The following is a 20,797-nucleotide window of genomic DNA, read 5'->3' as shown; positions in this document are numbered from 1 at the left end:
GCACCTATATGACACTCTTCAGCAACATAAATCACACAATCCCGTAGCATCCACTAGTTTTAAACAAAATGATTGTAAAATTAGCATTCCAACCAAAGGAAATTTAAAAATTACCACCATACGTGTCTGAAAATTTTCCTTGCACCCAACCAAAGGAAATTAGACTCAGAGTGTATATCAAGTTGAAACCATGAACACTAAGTCGCTGCTAGGCCGCTTATCACAATAATAAAAACAACTTTAGATGAGTTAAACAGTGGGTATGTGACTACCAGCAAACAGTACTGTTTTACTCTTGGATCATGCTCATATCATTAGTTTTTACTGTCCTAGATACTGCATAAGGTGTTCTCAATTGTAGTGGCATAGACGAGATTCGGCATCTACAAGAACAAAAAAAGCAAGTTAATAAAAATGGACGATTGGTTGTTGTTCAATGATATGCATCCAAAAGCCATATAAGCCTAATAGATATTACAACAAGTTTCATTGAACCAGATCGATGAGAAAATAAGAAAAGAAATAGATGGTTTCCGATGGCATTACCAGACTAATGATTCAGCTTCAAAATTAAATGGTTCTCCTTCGCAATATGATATCTTTATTTAGGGCAACAGAGAATGTATAGTGTTCAACCTGCGACACATTGTGCAATTGTCATACACCAGATCAAAAGTAAGGTATAATGAATCAATCAAAATTTGAATAAATTAAACAGTAATCTAGCGAAACTCCCAGGAAGATTGTGCCTTAGCGCAGTACATGACACTGCAAAACATAGTCACATTGATATCCTTATCCACCTAATGTAATAAAATAAACTATTTCTTTGAACTGTCGATCTTAATTATACGTTCGGCTGCGTATGTCTTTGATTGATTAAGAATCAGGTACCAAGTTAAACAATGATCTTTCACTATATATAACAACAAAAGACAGAAGCTTATATCCAAACCAAGTACTAGTAAGCATAATTAATGAAATAAAAACCAAATGTCCCAACAAAACCAGAAGATCATCATCTCCAAGTAAAGAGATCTTTAATCTTCCTTAAAAACTCCCTAATTGTTCTGCTCTTGTTCTGAAGCAAATATAGTGGCCTGAAGTACAAAAAAACCCAGCAAAAAACCCTACATAGAGTACCACCGCAATTGCAGAACTGACCTTAAGCTAGTATTATTTCTAAGAGGGTCAAAACTGTTGTCAAGCAGAACTGACAGACAAACCTATCATTTAAGCATTTTATCAAACATCTGTCTATCATTCTTTTGACAAAGAAGCTAAAACTTGCTGTGCTCAGACTAGATTAAGTTATAATCATTGAGCAAATCAACCTCCACTTCCTGCCTATAGAAATTAGTCTTCCCCCTCTTTTTGATTTTAAAATTAGTCTAGAGGCAATTTGGATCTGTGACCGAGCTAATACATATGAATCTTTTCAATGCAATCTTAAAACCCTAACTGAAACAAACCCCTAAAAGTATTCAATCTAAACACCAAATTAGAAGACGTTAACTGACTAAACGCCGAATCGAAATAAAACTCACATCTTACAACAAAGTTAAGTACAAAAAAAAAATTAAAAAATACAGAGTGTATTTCTTACAGATTTATAGAATTGAATGATTTAGGTGGTGCCATGGTGATGGTGCTCGAGCAGTAGAAAAAGAATGTTATAGCGGTCTTGCAGCGGAGAAACGACACTAAAATGTTGAATCCTTGCTATAGAATTTTAGAAGAAGTTTATCTTTGGAAGAGAATCGTTTGAGAAGAAGTTTATCTTTCGAGAAAGAGAATGGAAGAGAATCGTTTGAGATAAGAACTCATCGTACTTATCGGACACGTGTTGATAACATGAGACAGAAGATGGAATTATTTACGGGTGGTAGTGTGACACGATTTCTTTTCTTTTTACCTTGTTTTTGGTGGGATATTTTAATAACTATATTTAGGCGAAATTTTTACCTCCAAAACATAATTCTAATTTTGTTTTAGTGAAAAACTTCCCTCCCATTTGTTTGGATAAATCCTATTTCGTGTTTTTTTAGTGCCAGGTCGGGAATAATATTTTCATATAAGATCTTCACAATCTACATAGGATACAAATCTAAACTTATGGAGATCCTAAAATAGAAACAGAAATGACTAGTTGAGGAAAGAATAGAAATCATCGGACACGTGTTGATAGACGAGATAGAGATGGACACGTGTTGATAGATGAGACAGAGATGGAATTTTTTACGGAGGTATTGTAACACGATTTATTTATTTTTACCTGTTTTTTTGTGGGAGTTTTTAATAACTACATTTTAGCTGAAATTTTAATTTTTACCTCCTTTTAGCTAAAAATTTCCCTCCCATTTTGTGTTTTTCTAGTGCTAGGTTGGCAATAATATTTTTATATAAGATCTTCACAATCTGTATAAGATACAAATCTAAACTGATGGAGATCCTAAAATATAAATGGAGATGACTAGTTGAGGAAAGAGAATATTTTAAAGGTAAAGCATATGGAGAGGATAAAGAATTATTTTTTTTAAAACCAGGCATAATTTTCAATAAAAATAATTTGATATGTTGCGATTGCATTAAACTGAATGATTAAAATCAAAATTTGGTACTTAATGGCAATAATTTGAAAGAAATATAGAAATTCTTAAAGAAAAATCAACTGAAGTTGATGAAATAAAAAAAATTGAATTTGGGTGTTAGTCATGGAATACTTTTTAGTCTCCATACAAGATGATACCTCTTTCACAGTAAGGGATAGAAGAAGAACCAAGATGCTCAACTAAACGTAGTTATATGGTTATGTTGGATGAATTTATGGTAAACGAATTCTAGTAAGAAACAAAAAGATTGGAAATTCAATCCTTTTGAGTTATTATGATTGCATCGAATTGAATTATTGTAATCAAAAGTTCATACTTTAATAGTAAAAAAAATGAAAGCAGCTTTCATCTTTTTAAAGAAAATCGGTTAAACATGATAAAATGGAATATACATAAAATGATTTTGAGGTTGGTAGATAAAATACATTTTAGTCACCATATTTGAACAGAATATCAGTGCAATGGATAAACTAAGAACCCAAATTGGACAAATCAATGTTTTATGTAGTGAGATTGGATGTTTCTGGTGAAATTGTTGGATTAAGAAAAAAATGACATCAAATTTGAACGAATTCGTGTAAAATTAAAGAAATTAGAAATTCAAACCTTTTGGCTCTGACATAGTAAATAGACATATGGACGGACGGACGGACGGACACGAATATCGTTGAGTGGCGTTTGGATTGGATGGTCATGGATGAATCGTTGAGTGGACACATGGACGAACGGACACGAATATCATTGTGTGGGGTCTGGACATAGAGGATAGCATATTGGTAGGCTTTGGGATATGTATAAAATAAGATCAAAGACAGCCTACAGTGATACCTGCAAGTGCACAGGGTCAGTTGTAGCAATGTATGTGCAAGAACAGGGTCATTCCACAGGGACAAGGTGAGTGAGTTGAAGCTTTCCTACTTTCCTAATCTAAGATTATCCTAAGCAGTAAACTAAGTGGCAGTGATAGTGACAGTGGAGTTAAACAAAGGAAGTGAGCCTAAGGCAGAGAAGCTAAGCAGTAAATGCACTAGGGGATTTGAATTCACCTTATGGCCTAGCTAGGCAGCATCAATCTAGTTTATGCTCTTGTCCCTAATGGACAAAGGTGGAGGCTCATGCCTTCCTATAATCCAGGGCATACATAGATAGAGAGTTAATTTAACTAAGCTCACTAGCATCACCCCTAGCATTGAGTGTCTTCTTACAGCACACTCAATCACAGGTGATGTTTGATCCCTAAGCTTCATAACTTCCCTACTTTAGTTAAATGTGGATGGTTAAGTCCCTAAATTCTCTAGTTCACCCCTAGCATTGAGTGTCTTCTTACATCACACTCAATCACAGGTGACTTCAATCACCAAGAACACTAACATCCTAATTCAGTTAAACCTACAAGAGTGTTCACTAAGATTTTGCTACCCAACAAGGTCTTCAGGCTTCATCTAAGCCCTAGCAAGAGTAATTAGAACATATTGACAGTAATTGTAAACATGATAAACATAAAGAGTAATTAAAATTGAAATTTGGAATTAAAACAGAAGATTACAAAACCTAACAGTGGAGAGCACTGGCTAATCCAGGCCTCCAAAGGGTGCTCTGGCTAATCCAGGCATACCTCTAACACATACCCATCATCCCTATTTATACACAAATCCAAAATTAGGGTTAACACCCTCTTCCCCAAAATAGTGAAATTAGGGTTTTAAAATTACTCCTTACCAACTCTCTGAAAACGAATGATAACTCTCACCCATGCTTCCAATTCTTCTCCTGATGCTCCCCACGCTTCAATTGCTTCTCAATTTCGACCTAATTTTCCAATTTACACGCTAGGGTTTCTGATAGAAAACGTGCAGAAATTGAGAAAATAGGTGGCTAAGGAGAAGGGAAAATGATGGGATTAGGTTCCTTTGATGGACGTGGTGGTTATGATGATGGTTGAGGTGGTGACAGAGAGTTGGTGGCGGAGCAGGTGGTGGAAATGGTGGTGGTATGGCGTCTGTAGAGGAAGAGAAAGGGAAAGAAGGAGACGGCTCGATGGAAAATGGATTGGGTTTGTTTGGTTTTGGGTTATAAACCTAGATGCTAGGGTGTTGAGTGGGTTTAGAAATTGTTGATGAACAGCGAGGATGAGACGTTGGATGCGAAGATGATGGATCGATCTAACGGCGAGATGGAAGGAAGCGGGAAGCGACCGTTGGATGCCCGATACAACGAAACTGACGGCTCAAGATGGAGTTAGGTGCTGTAGTGTTTGACATGAGCTTCAGACTTCGATGCACGACGATGAAGCGACCGTAGGATGCTGAGATGATCCAATCTGACGGCTAGAAAGGGAAACGGGTATGGATATAGGAATTGGATTTGGGTGAGGGTTTTGGGCCTTGGGTATGCCAATACCATATCTTCTTTAAGAATAATTCTTCCTCTTCAAGCCCACTTCTAGTTTATCCGGCTCTTGAAAACATCATTTTTTGCTGCCTTCCTGCGGGAGTCTTGACCATTTCTTTGCTCTTTTCGCTCAACAATTCATCCAAGCTTTATTTAATACCTAAAAATACAAAATTAATTAATAAAAATATTTATTCTTGAAAACAGTGAAAATACAGAATATGGGATAAAATGTAGAATTAATGCACAAAAGATGAGTTAAATGCCAAGAAAAATATATAGAAATATGCACTTTTTAGCACTCATCAAATACCCCCAAACCTGAATTTTACTTGTCCTCAAGTAAAACAAAACTAAGGAAATCCTACCTATACCACTGTCGCTGGTCTCTCGAATGCATTTAGCGTATGCACTAAGCCTTTTAAACCACTAAGTGTCCCTAGTGGACGAGTGAAGTCTCGTGAAGGTTTGATTAGAACGTACCTACAAAGTTCTAGGACAAAATATAAGCTCATATTCCATCAAATATGACATGTGCAAGACAGTTTAAGCTCACAGCAAAATGGAGATGTCAATCTAGCTATCTAAGGCACAATCCTAGCACTGATAACAAATAAAGACATGTGATAAGAGTGTAAAGTGTATCTACACATGTGTAAAGAAAGATCGGATGTTATGACTACTAATCACCAAGAGATAGTTTCTCAGGCTAAGAACCAAGGTCGAAATCTAGCTAGCTGTCCGGACTTTACGAGAATTATGAATGAGTTGGAGGTATTTCACAATTACTCGCGTTGTACATCAATCGCATGCACCCTTCCTTGCTTACTATAATACAACAAAAGATGACTCTTTACATGACTCTTATTTACATTGACTACTCTCTTTTATTTTTGGAACAAGAGAGGGTGGAATTGATAAATACTTTTTTTTTTTTTTTAACAAGGTAACACTTTTGATACATAAGCAAAAAGAAAAAAAAAATTACATGACACTTTGCAAGAGGTAGCCCTTTTTGATGCACCCAGTTAAATTTGATGGTTGTCTTTCTTAATGTAACCTCCACCTTCTATCCCAACCAACCAAAGAACAAGCTAGTCAAGTTTCGTTCAGTATTCTAAAGTGATTGGCAATCGTGACTTCCGATAGAACACCTCAAGGATGAGGCTATACATGTATTGGTAGATCGTGTGCGTGCAAGTTTCTTATCACTATGTGAATTGTGCTAGAATCAGAGTGCCTAAATATCTAGACTAAGACTCCTAATAATTACATATTTGCACAAGAGTCAAAATTTCAAGGTAAATGAGCTCCATTTTTATGTTTTTTTCAATTTTTAATTTTTTATTTTGAGTTGGAATTTTTATTTTTTTCAAAAAGAAGGAGTTCTTGTTTTCAATTATGGCATATTATCAAAGTATCTACTTTTCACCCCCAAACCTAAACTAAACATTGTCCTCAATGTTTCAAAATATGAACAAAATTATAATACAACATGTGAAGAGGATCATGTTGAGTAGAGAAAAAAGAAAGAGAATACCCGATTTCAGCGAAAGCAATATTAGAACTCCGTTATTCAAGGCAAGAATCCAACATATGTCAGCCGAGATCATATTGGATTAGCAAAATATATACAAAAGGAACAAAAGTATTTTTAAAATTTTTATCTACTGGATTATATACAAAAAATTCACCATACACTAACAATCTAAAGAGTTGAGGATCAACCCAAACGACGAAGTGTAGACATTTCAACAGCTTCACACAATAATAATATGATAGGCATGCAAGTGAAGCTGTGAAACAAAATGAGCTACCCCCAAACCTGGATTTTTCAACAGATAAAATTTTGGAAACGAAATCTCGCAGTTTTGGGGGTTCATCATGTACAAGGTCTAACTCAAAGTGAACTGTGCTAGGGACGGGCAAACATGCTAATTCCAACTGTGGTTCCTCAAATGTATTATACTTAGAAGCAAAATAGTCCAAGAGGACTTGGGAAGCACACAGTTCCAAAACTAGATTAGGGACTCTCAGAAAAGTCGGTTTGACAATATGGGTACAAACCAAATCTAGGTTGGGTGGAAGGCCATCAGATTGTGACTTATGTAGGGCGATAGGCACATCATTATTAATCACATCAACATCTCCTAAGTATTCTACACGTGTCACAACATGCTCACAATCATCAAACAAATTGGCAAGATCACAATCAGAGTCATCAACATCATCAACAGATTTATTCTCATGCATCGGCAAATCAGGAGAAATATCACAATGTGACCTAGGTAGAGAATCAGACACATCAAATATATTTTCATGCATATTAACATTAGTGTCTACAGAAGATTCAACTATTCATATGTCATGCTCATCTTCACAGAATAATTGTACGAATCCCATGTCAATATCAAAATCATATGAATTACAATGAGTAGTAGAAAGAACAACATTCATGAAGTTCGAGGGCGAGAAGCCATATGTTTTTGAACCAACAGGTTCCACAATATTTTCATGTTCTTCTAACATATCATCATAATCATCATCATGGTAGCATGCATATTGTTCCTCATTAACAGTGGTGGTGTCATTAGTCGATTCATGTTCCTCTAAATTAGGTTCATATTCAACATCATTTACATGAATGGGACTAGACACTTCATTAGGGACAACATACATTTCCTCATGAATTTCCTCCTTTTGTAGGTGAAGCAAAATCTGATCTAAACATGCCTGAATTCGTGATGTAGATCTATCAAAGTTTTGCTCACCGATCTGAAAGCTTCTGTGGTGGAGTCTAAATTCATGGGAGTACAAAATTCTTCATGTTCAAATTGTGGTGAATGGTACATGTGTGCATGGTCATTAGGGTTTACAAAATATTGATCGCAACCCTCAAAGGATTGATTATGGTCCCAATGACTACCATTCTCACAATTTATGGGCATTTCATACCTTGGATTTTCTCTAGATTGCCTAAAATTATGCAAAATATGACAATTCTCAACAGGGTGGTCTAAACTACCACATGCGGGACATGCATAGATTTCAGGTTGCCTAAGAAAATTAGATGTGACAGATTCCTCATGTGATTGCATTTCTAAAGCTGCGATTCGAGCTTCTAATTGATCGATCAGTGATGATTGTGTGGGTGAGGCACTAGCAAAATGTTCATTTTCACGTTGTGATGAATGATGCATGTGTGAATAGTTATTAGGGTTCATGTATTGAGGCTCGGGACTTTGAAAATGTCCATAATAATTCCTATAAATATTGACATCATGGTCTATGGGAGGTTCATAACGTGGAGTATGTCCATACGCAAGTTCTCTAAGGGATTTGTTGTATTCCCCAACTGTAGACCAAGATTTAGACATGATTTGGCTCAAAAGCTAAGTAAATATGTTACAAAGCCCAAAATTTGGTTTTTTAATGGGTTTGGATTTTTGGGAAAAAATTGGTTTTTTTAATTGGGAGCAAAAATTTTGGTTTTAGTATTGGGAGCAAGCCCACATTGCTGGGAGAAATTGCTTTGCCAAGGGAAGGTGAACAAGCCCACAATGTGTATGCAAACTGAAGCCCAATGTAGCTTTTGAGATAACCCAATTGTTGCTTGTTTGGTCTGCGGCCCAGTTGGGCTTTTAAAAGTTCAGTTTTTCTAATTTAAAGCTACAGGCCCAAATCAATCTAACACCACAAGCCCACAAGCAATTAAACAAACAAGCTCACAAGAAATTAATTACAAACCCAACAGAAAAATGGAAAAAATTATTACAAGCCCACAAATTAAAAATGGAAGCCCACAGGTTGGGTTCTCTTAATGGGTTTAGGCTTACTTGCTTAAGCACAGCCCAGCTGCTCTGTTTGGTTGCAAAAGCCCAGTTGGGCTTTGGATCATCCTAAGCTTTGGCTTCAACACTCAAGGCCCAGTTGGGCTTTGGTCTTTCTTCTTTGGCTTGTATTACAGACCAGTTTGGCTTGGTACAAATCAGCAGCCCAGTTGAGCTTGGGTTCTAGCTGCAGCTTTGGTTCAGCAAGTTTCAGCCTTAGCAGCACAACAACAGGTGCAGAAGGCAGCAGCAGTTAGCAGCAACAGGGGAAAGTAACAGCCTCAGTTCCACCAGTTCACCAGCAACAGCAAAGGCAGTGCAAGCAGCAGCAGCACCATGGGCAGATTCAGCAATAAAGGTGCAAATGGGCTAAGCAGTTCACAGCAGTGCACTAAAGCAACAGGCAAGAAGATGCTCTGATGCTGTGCAAGAACAGCAAGCAAACAACTATATGAAGATGCAAACAGCAAGAATGCAATGTAAACATCAAATGATGCAAGTGCAGCTGCAAGCTAAGAGCAACATCAAGCAAATGAGCAAGGAAAGAAAAACAACAGAAGCTGTTAAGAACAGCAAGAACATCAAGGGAAAATGATGCAAAGATGAAAAATTATGCAAAGATGAAAATGCAAGTTATGATGAGCTAAATGATTATACTAAATGCAAGATATGCAAGTGAAAGAAAGCAAGGACAAACAGCAACCACACAATTCCAAGTCCCCGGCAGCGGCGCCAAAAACTTGGTAGGCTTTGGGATATGTATAAAATAAGAGCAAAGACAGCCTACAGTGATACCTGCAAGTGCACAGGGTCAGTTGTAGCAATGTATGTGCAATAACAGGGTCATTCCACAGGGACAAGGTGAGTGAGTTGAAGCTTTCCTACTTTCCTAAGCTAAGATTATCCTAAGCAGTAAACTAAGTGGCAGTGATAGTGACAGTGGAGTTAAACAAAGGCAGTGAGCCTAAGGCAGAGAATCTAAGCAGTAAATGCACTAGGGGATTTGAATTCACCTTATGGCCTAGCTAGGCAGCATCAATCTAGTTTATGCTCTTGTCCCTAATGGACAAAGGTGGAGGCTCATGCCTTCCTATAATCCAGGGCATACATAGATAGAGAGTTAATTTAACTAAGCTCACTAGCATCACTCCTAGCATTGAGTGTCTTCTTACAGCACACTCAATCACAGGTGATTTTTGATCCCTAAGCTTCATAACTTCCATACTTTAGTTAAATGTGGATGGTTAAGTCCCTAAATTCTCTAGTTCACCCCTAGCATTGAGTGTCTTCTTACAGCACACTCAATCACAGGTGACTTCAATCACCAAGAACACTAACATCCTAATTCAGTTAAACCTACAAGAGTGTTCACTAAGATTTTGCTACCCAACAAGGTCTTCAGGCTTCATCTAAGCCCTAGCAAGAGTAATTAGAACATATTGACAGTAATTGTAAACATGATAAATATAAAGAGTAATTGAAATTGAAACTTGGAATTAAAACAGAAGATTACAAAACCTAACAGTGGAGAGCACTGGCTAATCCAGTCCTCCAAAGGGTGCTCTGGCTAATCCAGGCATACCTCTAACACATACCCATCATCCCTATTTATACACAAATCCAAAATTAGGGTTAACACCCTCTTCCCCAAAATAGTGAAATTAGGGTTTTAAAATTACTCCTTACCAACTCTCTGAAAACGAATGATAACTCTCACCCATGCTTCCAATTCTTCTCCTGATGCTCCCCACGCTTCAATTGCTTCTCAATTTCGACCTAATTTCCCAATTTTACACGCTAGGGTTTCTGATAGAAAACGTGCAGAAATTGAGAAAATAGGTGGCTAAGGAGAAGGGAAAATGATGGGATTAGGTTCCTTTGATGGACGTGGTGGTTATGATGATGGTTGAGGTGGTGACAGAGAGTTGGTGGCGGAGCAGGTGGTGGAAATGGTGGTGGTATGGCGTCTGTAGAGGAAGAGAAAGGGAAAGAAGGAGACGGCTCGATGGAAAATGGATTGGGTTTGTTTGGTTTTGGGTTATAAACCTAGATGCTAGGGTGTTGAGTGGGGTTTAGCAATTGTTGATGAACATCGAGGATGAGACGTTGGATGCGAAGATGATGGATCGATCTAACGGCGAGATGGAAGGAAGCGGGAAGCGACCGTTGGATGCCCGATACAACGAAACTGACGGCTCAAGATGGAGTTAGGTGCTGTAGTGTTTGACAGGAGCTTCAGACTTCGATGCACGACGATGAAGCGACCGTAGGATGCTGAGATGATCCAATCTGACGGCTAGAAAGGGAAACGGGTATGGATATAGGAATTGGATTTGGGTGAGGGTTTTGTGCCTTGGGTATGCCAAGCCCATATCTTCTTTAAGAATAATTCTTCCTCTTCAAGCCCACTTCTAGTTTATCCGGCTCTTGAAAACATCATTTTTTGCTGCCTTCCTGCGGGAGTCTTGACCGTTTCTTTGCTCTTTTCGCTCAACAATTCATCCAAGCTTTATTTAGTACCTAAAAATACAAAATTAATTAATAAAAATATTTATTCTTGAAAACAATGAAAATACATAATATGGGATAAAATGTAGAATTAATGAACAAAAGATGAGTTAAATGCCAAGAAAAATATATATAAATATGCACTTTTTAGCACTCATCACATATGCATGAATGACATTCGAAAATTATGGACACATGGACACACGACTTTGATGGACACAAATGAATCGTTAAGTGAAATTTGGCTCTGACATAGTGAATGGACTCATGGCATAATATTTCAATAAAAATAATTTGATATGTTGCGATTGCATCGAATTGAATGATTAAAATCAATAAAATCCATAAAAGCCACACACATGAATGGTATACTCGTTGAGTAACGGATATAGTTGACTGGGGTATGACGGATATACATGAATGGCATATGCAAGTGTAAACGATACACAAATAATGATATACGCAAATAAGGACACATGAACGGACGAACACGACGGGCAGACACAGATATCATTAACAAATGTTTGTGTTTGTTCATTTCCATAGGAACCTAATTAACCGGGAAAACCAATCTACATGGATAAAATTATCCAGATTTTATTAACCACCCAACCTACGTTGGCCTAAGAAATGTGGGATTATTGAAAAAGGACATGTGCCCTCGTTAATTTTAGATACATATATCTAACTAGCAAAAGTTACACGTTAAGTACTTGTATGACCTTAGAGCAACTGCAGTGGTGCGAGTATAACCAAAGATCAAAGAGGGAAAAAAAGACCAAATTTTGGGTTTAGTCTGTTGTGTGACGCTACGGTGGAAAGACTAAATTTGAACAGGCGTACACTATACATTCGCCTGGTGTGGGATGTGGACTATACCAACGCCTGGTGTGGGACGGGGACTATACGTTCGCCCGGTGCAGGGAGATTCAAAAAAAAAAAATGGGACGGAGGTATTAAGCCCGCCCCATGCAATTTGAATTTGTTAAAGAGTGGAGCAGATGTATAAACCAGACCAAATATACTCTGGGTTTTAGTCGTTGAAATTTGATCGATAGTACGTCCCACTAGGTCTGTTCAAAAGACCAAATATTTGGGTTTAGTCGCCAACTGTGGAGGCTCTTAGGGCGTCCACAATGGACGACTAAACCCAAATATAGTGTCCAGTGGATAGGCGTAGTGGGACGGACCATCGATCAAAATTTGATCAAAGACTAAAATCCAGACCAAATTTGGTCGGCGACCAAGACCAAATCCAAATATAGTCGGGTGTTTATATAGTCCACGCCCCGTAACCAGACGGACGTATAGTCCACGTCCCACCCAGGCGGACGTATAGTCCACGCCCCACACCAGGCGAACGTATAATGCACGCCCATTTTTTTTTTCTTTTGTGTGGGGCGGGCTTAATACCTCCGCCCCACTCTTTACAAATTTCAAATGCATGGGCGGGCTTAATACCTCCGCCCCATTTTTTTTTCTACACCGGGCGAACGTATAATCCCCGTCCCACACCAGGCGTTGGTATAGTCCACGTCCCACACCAGGCGAACGTATAATGTACGTCTGACCAAATTTAGTTTTTCCACCGTAGCGTCACATACCAGATTAAACCAAAATTTGGTCTTTTTTTCCCTCTTTGATTATACTCGCACCACTGCAGTTGATGTTAGCCCAGCGAATGTATTTTCCTTCGACAAAACCAAAGACACTATTGCTACGTGTAGCATTGTGGATTAGAAACTAAGAAGAATAATCCTTCTTGTTATTCGACACGTATATCCTAACTGGTGTACGTGGCAGCTTCTCCACTTCCATATGCTCGGTGTTGTGTAGTCAAGATAAGAAATACTCAGCTTCAAATCAAAAACAAAGGAAGTCTGAGAGATCTAGAAGATTCTTGAAGAGGGTTAAAGTGATTTTGGGTCCTGGTTTAATTAAGAAGAATGGGGTTTTATCAATTCTATTTTGCATGTACAAACCGGGTCATGATACTGGTGGTTTTGATCCTATGCTAATGAATCTTTGTTGCTTCTGGTTATGTTGATGGCGATTCTGAAGCAAGCTCGGTATGTATATTACAATCACCACACTCTAATTTAGATTTTAATTGCACTGCTCTTAATTAGTGTTCATGGTGTTCTGTCTTGTAAAAAGAAAAGGATGGTCTTTGAAAAACGAAGTATATTGGAAATTGTTGTTAAGGTTCATAAATTTAGCTAAATGAATTATTGTCATTTTGAATTTCACAATTTCCTTTATGAATTATTGGAAATATAATTGATGGGTGACCTGAACATAAATTCATTTGATTTTGGATAAAATTCTTGAATAGTAATACCAGTCAATTCATGTATGCACTTAATGTTAGCTTATGCCTACAATCTGTTTGATAAATGGGTGAAGTGAGAATCCAACCTTAGCTTATTAAGTTTTGGAAAGAAAACACCATACATTATAAATTAATGATAGTTTGAATTAAATTTGGTCGATTGAACCAAATTAGTGTTCATGGTGTTCAGAGATTACATCCTTACTAGTTTACTTGTATAAAATTGTACCTAGCCTTAACCATTGGCTTGACAGAGATGTAAGTGCCTTTTGGGATGCATTCCATCTGTTAAAATCAATTGATTTTGATTTTTAGACGCATATTTTGAATTCTTTGCCGTTATTCTCCAATGTAATCTGTTATATTTGTTCTGTTTGTTTGTGACCGAAGTGGTGTTTACAGGTACACTAGTTGCACACTAGGTAATTGAGGCATTGAAGGAGAAGAACAAAGAATGTCTTGCGAGTACTAGTGGAAGTGCCATATACAACACAAGGTCAAAATTAAAACTGAAAGAGGTGGCGAGGAAGTCAGTGGCGCAGGAGGTAATTTCGCCGTCAACCCAATACTATTACATAGAAGTGCCAAGAAAAGATGTAAATCCAGATGAGTTGCATGATAACATGTGGTGTCATCTAGACTTTACGTAGTTGGAAAATTGTATTCCGTGTGTTAGTGGTAATAATTCTTGTTCATTCATGTGATTGGGTTTCTTTTCTAGGGACATATTAATAGGTGCACAGTTCTTAAAGTCAAGATATATGCAGTTTACTACACTGGACCACTCTAATGTTACACTGAGTGTTGGAACTAAGTATTTGGCTTCTTTAGCACGTTCTCTAATAAAACTGAGCTGTCTAGAGTTTATTTGGCTTGTACAGTGCTCATGTAGTGAATGAATATTATGTAGATTGGTTGGTCTATTAGGATCAAATACTGCAATTTGTTAGGTCCCTTTCAAGGCTTGACTTATTTGTATGTACTTGTTCAATAGGATGGATCAGTTAATCATCCACATAAAGATAGCAATGTGATGGAGGAAAACACTCCAGCCTAAAATGAAAGGATCAATGTGGCACGGTGCTTTCAGACTGATGCAGGACCAGTTAGTCATCTACAGAAAGAAAGCATTTTGATGGAGGAAGACACTCTGATCTCGAAGGTAGGGATCGATGTGACCCAATGTTTCCAGACCTATTAGGTAGTTTTTTTAATTTTCAAGCTTCTTCGACGAGTATATTTGCAATAACATTGTAGAAACTTATTCTAGCTATATATAAACATAGCTTTTTGACTCTCAAAAATGCAGCATTTGAACTTTTTCAAGAGGTTTCTAAAAAAGAATAACACAAGACTTGTGAGTCAAAGATGTAACCAGCAGGAAAGGAAGTCTTTCTTTTGATTGCTTGTGACAGTAATGATATTTACAAGTCTCTAGCAAACTATGGTGTACACGGTGGACCATTATTATTATTGTGTTTTGAGTGTGGAAAGTAAAGGAATGTGCTGAAGAATACTTGGCTTCTTTAGCTAGTTCCTCTGGAATATATTGGGCATGTATTTTGCGTAAGTAATGAACAAATTTTGTATATTAGTTGGTCTATCAGCTTCCTCTGCAGGCTTGACGTGATGTTATTTGTACTTGCTCATTAGGGTGAAGGACCAGTTAAGGATCCACTAAATGGTAGCAATATGATGGAGGAAGACGTTCCGACCTCGAAGGAAGGGATGGAGGTAACCCAGTTTTATCAGACCGACCAGGTACTAATTTTGTTTTCCTATCTTCTCGGAAGAGTTTATTCTTTATAATGTTCTGTAGATACTTATGCCCAATAAATGCAAGGTGGTCTATCAGGACTGAACAACATGATTTTATTTCTACTTTTTCGTTAGAATAAAATACCAGGTAGTGATCCACCAGAAGATGGCAAAGATGCGATGAATTTTTGTTTCATATTCTGAAAATTATTATGTTGATTTTTGTTTTCCCCAAAAGTGCTAATTAGTAAAGATGAGATGAATTTTTTTAAGTCAAAGATGCGCCCTCCTACTGCACTTTGTTAGATGTGCACTAAATATTTAGCTATATTTAGATTGTATATACTGGGAATATATGTAGATTGTGTTTAATGATTTTATTTTTACTTCCTAAATATTGGGGATAAAATCTTTTTAATTGTGGAAAAAGTCTTTTACTAGTCCGCCAAAGAAAAAGATATTCCGCCAAAATTTTCATGATATTTCAAAAAGTCCGCCAAAATTTTTATTTAGTCTAGATTGTGGCCATAAACTTCGGATAACTGATCACGTTTCCCTTTTATACTGAAACAAAACCTCTTTTCATGTATCACAAAAAAAAAACTCAAGTACAAAACCCTAAATCTGAACTTGAAAGAGGTAACCATCTTGACCTTTGATTTTGATCTTCAATTATATCTCTTCATCTTAATTATTGTAAGTGCAAATCAGTATCTCTAATCTCTCATACTAACTATCAGTATCCCTAATCTCTCCTACCAAAACAGAGATCTGTTTTGGGTTTGTGGTCAGTGACTCAAAACTGGTATTTGGGAGAACTTTTTGTGATGAAAACTTGAGAAAAAAAAATCTTGTGGTGATTTATCAAAGTTTCTCCTTGAACTTATTTCTTCATTTTTTTTTTTTTGATTTTTAGTCTCTGGTTTTCTTTTTTGTTATTTTTGGTTCTTTTATTAATTTGATTTTTGAGTGTCTACTGTTCTTTCTTGTTAACCTTGATGCTTTTGATATATTTTCCTTACAGTTTGTTGATCATTTACTTTTTGTGTTTCATTATCAGGAGTACTACCAATTTTAATCAAGGGATAATGGCACCAGGTGGAGTTAGACCCCCTCGCACATCACACGCAGCCTCTCAGTTGTCACGCACTGGTAATTGAGTTAATCACATACCTACAAATTATTTTCTTGGAATTATTATGTTGATTTTCGGCAGACGCAGTATTATCTAACTCCCATATCTCTTGACAAATAGATCTGCCAAAGATTAACAAAGCAGGAAGAGGGGATGCTCTTAATGCAAAGCTTAATGATCACATAAGGAAAAAGAAAGAAAAGCCTACAATAACGATCAAACTAGGTAATAAGATTCCAACTGGGGATTGGGCCACTGAATTCCAAACTGAAATAGGAATCATCGTCAAAAAGTTTGCACCGTGGTCGACTCGCCCCAAATGGAAGTCAATTGGAAAATCAGATCTGAAGAAATTTTATGATCTCATATTGGTAATCATATACTTATTTTTGAATCATTTTAGTGTCCCTACTGTTATGTTCTTGTTGCACAGACTACGGCTTTGTTTATTAGAACTCTCTTTGCGTAGTTTCTTTGTTGCTGGTGCTAACAGAAATTTGTTTGGTGATTGTGAACTTAGGAAAAATTCACTATTGATCTACATGTAGTACGCATTCAGAAGGCGGTCAACACAATGCTAGCAAATGAGTACAGATAGTTCAGATGCACACTTCACAAACACTACCTGCAGTACAAACAAGATGGAACAGAACGGGAAAACCCGCATCATCAGGTTAAGCAGGAGGATTGGGAGAAACTTTGCACTTGGTTTGAGTCTGATGAGTTTCAGGTAATATTGGTGTTCGATCCTTATTGTATTTATAAGATTTATTTGTGGTAGTCATATTGGTGGTATTCAGACTTCAGTAGTAGTCGTATTTATGATATCTATGTAGCATCAATCTGCATTGAACCGTCTTCTTTGGATTTGAGTGCAGACAAGTAGCACTCAAGGTAAAAAAAGTCAGACAAGCGAATACAACCATTCATTGTACGGGGTCAAAACCTTTTTCCCGCTATAGAGAGGAAATGGTAATTGTGCTGTCTCTGTTATACAAGTTTATGGTTAATACTGTATCTAATTTTTTTTATGGGGACACCTGCAGTGTGATCCAGAAACAGGTGAAGTTGTTGAACAAATTGAATTCTACAAGTTAACCCACTGCAAAAATGATGTTTGGACGTGTCATACGGCGGAGGAAAACTATGTAATCTAAGGATTTTCGTTGTGATTTTCTTTTAAGTTTTTTGTTGAGGGTTATTATTTAGTTTTAGCATATGTTCTGCTATTTATTGTTAATTATTGTGTAGGGTAAAATGCTTGAACTCCGAGCTGCGCCTACACCTGAAGGTTCAACACCCTTGACCTATGCTCAAATATGTGAGGAAGTGCTAGGTGTAAGATCCGGTTATGTCAAGGGTCTTGGTCATGGGTATGAAAAACCTAGCTCGTCTGGCATTGAATATAATGCGGAGTTATGCGAAGTGCTTAGGAGGGCAGATGACGCAGAGAAGAGAAATAAGGAACTTGAAGAAAGAGTTGATGATCAAAATCGCACAATACAGGGGCTGGTAACCGACACAATGGATATAAGAAGAATGTTGCTTGAAATGCAGGGAAACCGTCAAAGCACTCCTGAGAACAGTCAAAGTACTCCTGAGAACCGTCAAACCACCTCTTGAGATGATTGTTGAGGGACCAACAGTTGAGATCCGCATCTCTGTTTCTTTTTTAGCTTTATGTTTCAACAAGTGGTATCGTTTTTTTCTTCACTTTAAAATTAGCTTTATGTTTCACTTTTGAAATTTGTAGTGGTATCGTTTCTTTTCTTCAGTTTAGAATGTTAAGTTTCTTAATTAGTGGTGTCATTTAATGAACAATGTAGATCTTTTCTATTAATGAATGATTTGCTTCTTTTCGAAAAGATTCGGTAGTCTAACTTTCATGAATTACAATTTCTGAGTAGTTATGAAAAATATGAAAACTACTTCCCACTCTAACATCAACAAACGTGTTGCAAATGTGTATATATTCCACGATTATAAAAGTGGCCCATATTATGCTTGTATCTACAAAAATTACGCGTGGAAAATCATATTATGTTTGTATCTACAAAAATTACGCGTGGAAAATATAATTCTTATTCGACATAATAATACGTAGCATATAATTATTATTCACGATGTTATTACGTGTTGAAAATAACATATATTAGTGATGGGTGTACTCGTAGCTTATGCGCCAATTTTATAACGCATTAATGCGTTGAAAATAAGGATCGTTTGTGACATCTTCAACCATTATACATAAGATTTATTATCCACGGGTGTACCCGTAGCTTATGCGCCAATTTTATAACGCATTAATTCGTTGAAAATAAGGATCGTTTGTGACATCTTCAACCGTTATACATAAGATTTATTACCGACGGGTGTATCCGCCGCATATGCGCCAATTTTCTACGCATTAATGCGTTGAAAATAAGGATCGTTTTTGACATCTTCAACCGTTATACATAAGATTTATTACCGACGGGTGTATCCGCCGCGTATGCGCCAATTTTATACGCATTAATGCGTTGAAAATAAGGATCATTTGTGACATCTTCAACCGTTATACATAAGATTTATTACCGACGGGTGTATCCGCCGCGTATGCGCCAATTTTCTACGCATTAATGCGTTGAAAATAAGGATCGTTTGTGACATCTTCAACCGTTATAAATACAAACTTTTTGTTACATACACGAATGTCACATAAAGGATTTTTCAGTACAAATGAAAAAAATAGTATTTGTGACGCATAAGCTATTTGTGACGAAGAAACATTTGTTGTGACACAAAAAACTACTGAAAAAAACCTTCGACATAAGTGACGCTTTTAGCGTCGGTTGGATTATTTGCAACACCTGTTGTTATAACGCACTGCCCGACAGCAAAAAAACGTCAGAAAAATATATTTGTGACATAAAACCAAATATTTGTGACGATATTTTCATTGAAAAAACCATGTTTTGTTGTAGTGCCCGATTGTGCTGAAGCAAGGTTGCAGATCATTGAAGCAAAGCTGAAAGACATGAAGCAGACTCAGGAGAGGAATAGACAGAGTGGAGTAGACTTCAATGAAAAGTTGCATAATTACGTGAAGGAATTGCTCGTTGATTGTGGCAACATAGAAGTGCAGGAGGAGTCGTCAGGTGGACCTAGTGTCAATGTATCATCAGCCAAGCCAGGCGACCCACTGAGCCAAAACTTTCCAAGGAATGAGACTATTGTTGAAATGGTATCTTCAACTGAACCACCTACACAAGAATCAGTTCCAGAAGTTATCAGACTCGATAGCCAAGACCAAACGGCTAGTCAAGGTATCCAGTCTTCACCTTTCAAGTTCATGGACATGGAAAAAGCTGTTAATCTCTCCAGCGACGACAAGGAAACAGAAACTCAAGTGGAATTGGAGACAACACCAAATATAGCAACAACACAAGAAAGAATTGAAGCACAGGAAAGAGACTTTTTGGCCTGTGGTGATGATGACATTCTTCCAGAAACTCAGAAGAAAGCAGAAGAATATGTGGTGCCCACATTTAATCTGCATTTATCACAACCTGCTGCTATAATTAAAGATGATGCTGGTGGACCACAAGAGCAAGCTGAAAATTTGCAACAACCCGCTGTTGAGATACCACAACATCAAACTGAAGAACCACAACAACCAGAAAGCCAGTGGCTGAAAAGCCACAACAAATAGCTGTTGAGATGGTTGTTGATGCACAGAAGGAGATGGTGGTTGAGAATCCTTTAACTCCTGGTGCCACACAAGATGCTGAAAAAGAAAAAGGCTATAATGAAGATGCTGAGATGGAGACCATTTCAAAAAACCTGGTACCTAAAATATAACATCTTTTATTATGATATTTTTATTAATGTCAAATCAACTATGTACTACTTATTATTTTTAATCAACTATAAACTGTTTACTATATTGTTGTTTTGTTGTTTAATCAACTATTTACTTAATTTCATAATAAACTGTTTATATCTAACACATTTTGGTTACATGAATCTCTAGGAAGAAGACGTAGGAGGGGAGTTTGTACCAAGAACAGAATTTTTGAAGAGGTCACCATTGAAGAAAAAGTCAGTATTGAAGTGAAAAGCAAACAAGGAAGAAGAGGATGGGAAGCAACCAGGAAGCAAGGTAAGAAGAATCAAGGAAAGGACAACAGGGAATCAGAGGACAACCAGTGTACTACTCAAAGATTGTGAGCTAGGGAAGCAGAAGAAGCAA

At 37.1% G+C, this 20,797-nt stretch overlaps 1 protein-coding gene across 5 annotated transcripts; it reads left to right on the top strand.

Moving 5' to 3' along the window:
• Window positions 1–13,210: 13,210 nt before the first annotated feature.
• On the top strand, window positions 13,211–18,425 carry LOC113349414. 5 transcript variants are annotated; one of them, XM_026593385.1, is made up of 11 exons: window positions 13,211–13,410; window positions 14,076–14,218; window positions 14,668–14,835; window positions 14,983–15,239; window positions 15,327–15,434; window positions 16,492–16,583; window positions 16,687–16,937; window positions 17,087–17,296; window positions 17,445–17,538; window positions 17,613–17,714; window positions 17,818–18,425. In XM_026593385.1, the coding sequence occupies exons 8-11, from the start codon at window positions 17,151–17,153 to the stop codon at window positions 18,187–18,189; spliced, it is 714 nt and encodes a 237-aa protein (XP_026449170.1). In that variant the 5' UTR covers window positions 13,211–13,410; window positions 14,076–14,218; window positions 14,668–14,835; window positions 14,983–15,239; window positions 15,327–15,434; window positions 16,492–16,583; window positions 16,687–16,937; window positions 17,087–17,150; the 3' UTR covers window positions 18,190–18,425. The 5 variants fall into 5 exon arrangements, with proteins under 5 accessions (XP_026449170.1, XP_026449172.1, XP_026449173.1 ...); XM_026593387.1 differs by having other exon boundaries at window positions 14,668–14,874; XM_026593388.1 differs by having other exon boundaries at window positions 14,064–14,218.
• The last annotated feature ends 2,372 nt before the right edge of the window (window positions 18,426–20,797 follow it).

This window comes from Papaver somniferum, chromosome 2 (genome assembly GCF_003573695.1).
Source record: "Papaver somniferum cultivar HN1 chromosome 2, ASM357369v1, whole genome shotgun sequence".
Lineage (NCBI taxonomy): Eukaryota > Viridiplantae > Streptophyta > Magnoliopsida > Ranunculales > Papaveraceae > Papaver > Papaver somniferum.
The sequence above is the reverse complement of the archived record's forward strand: the minus strand, read 5'-3'. Positions and strand labels throughout refer to the sequence as shown.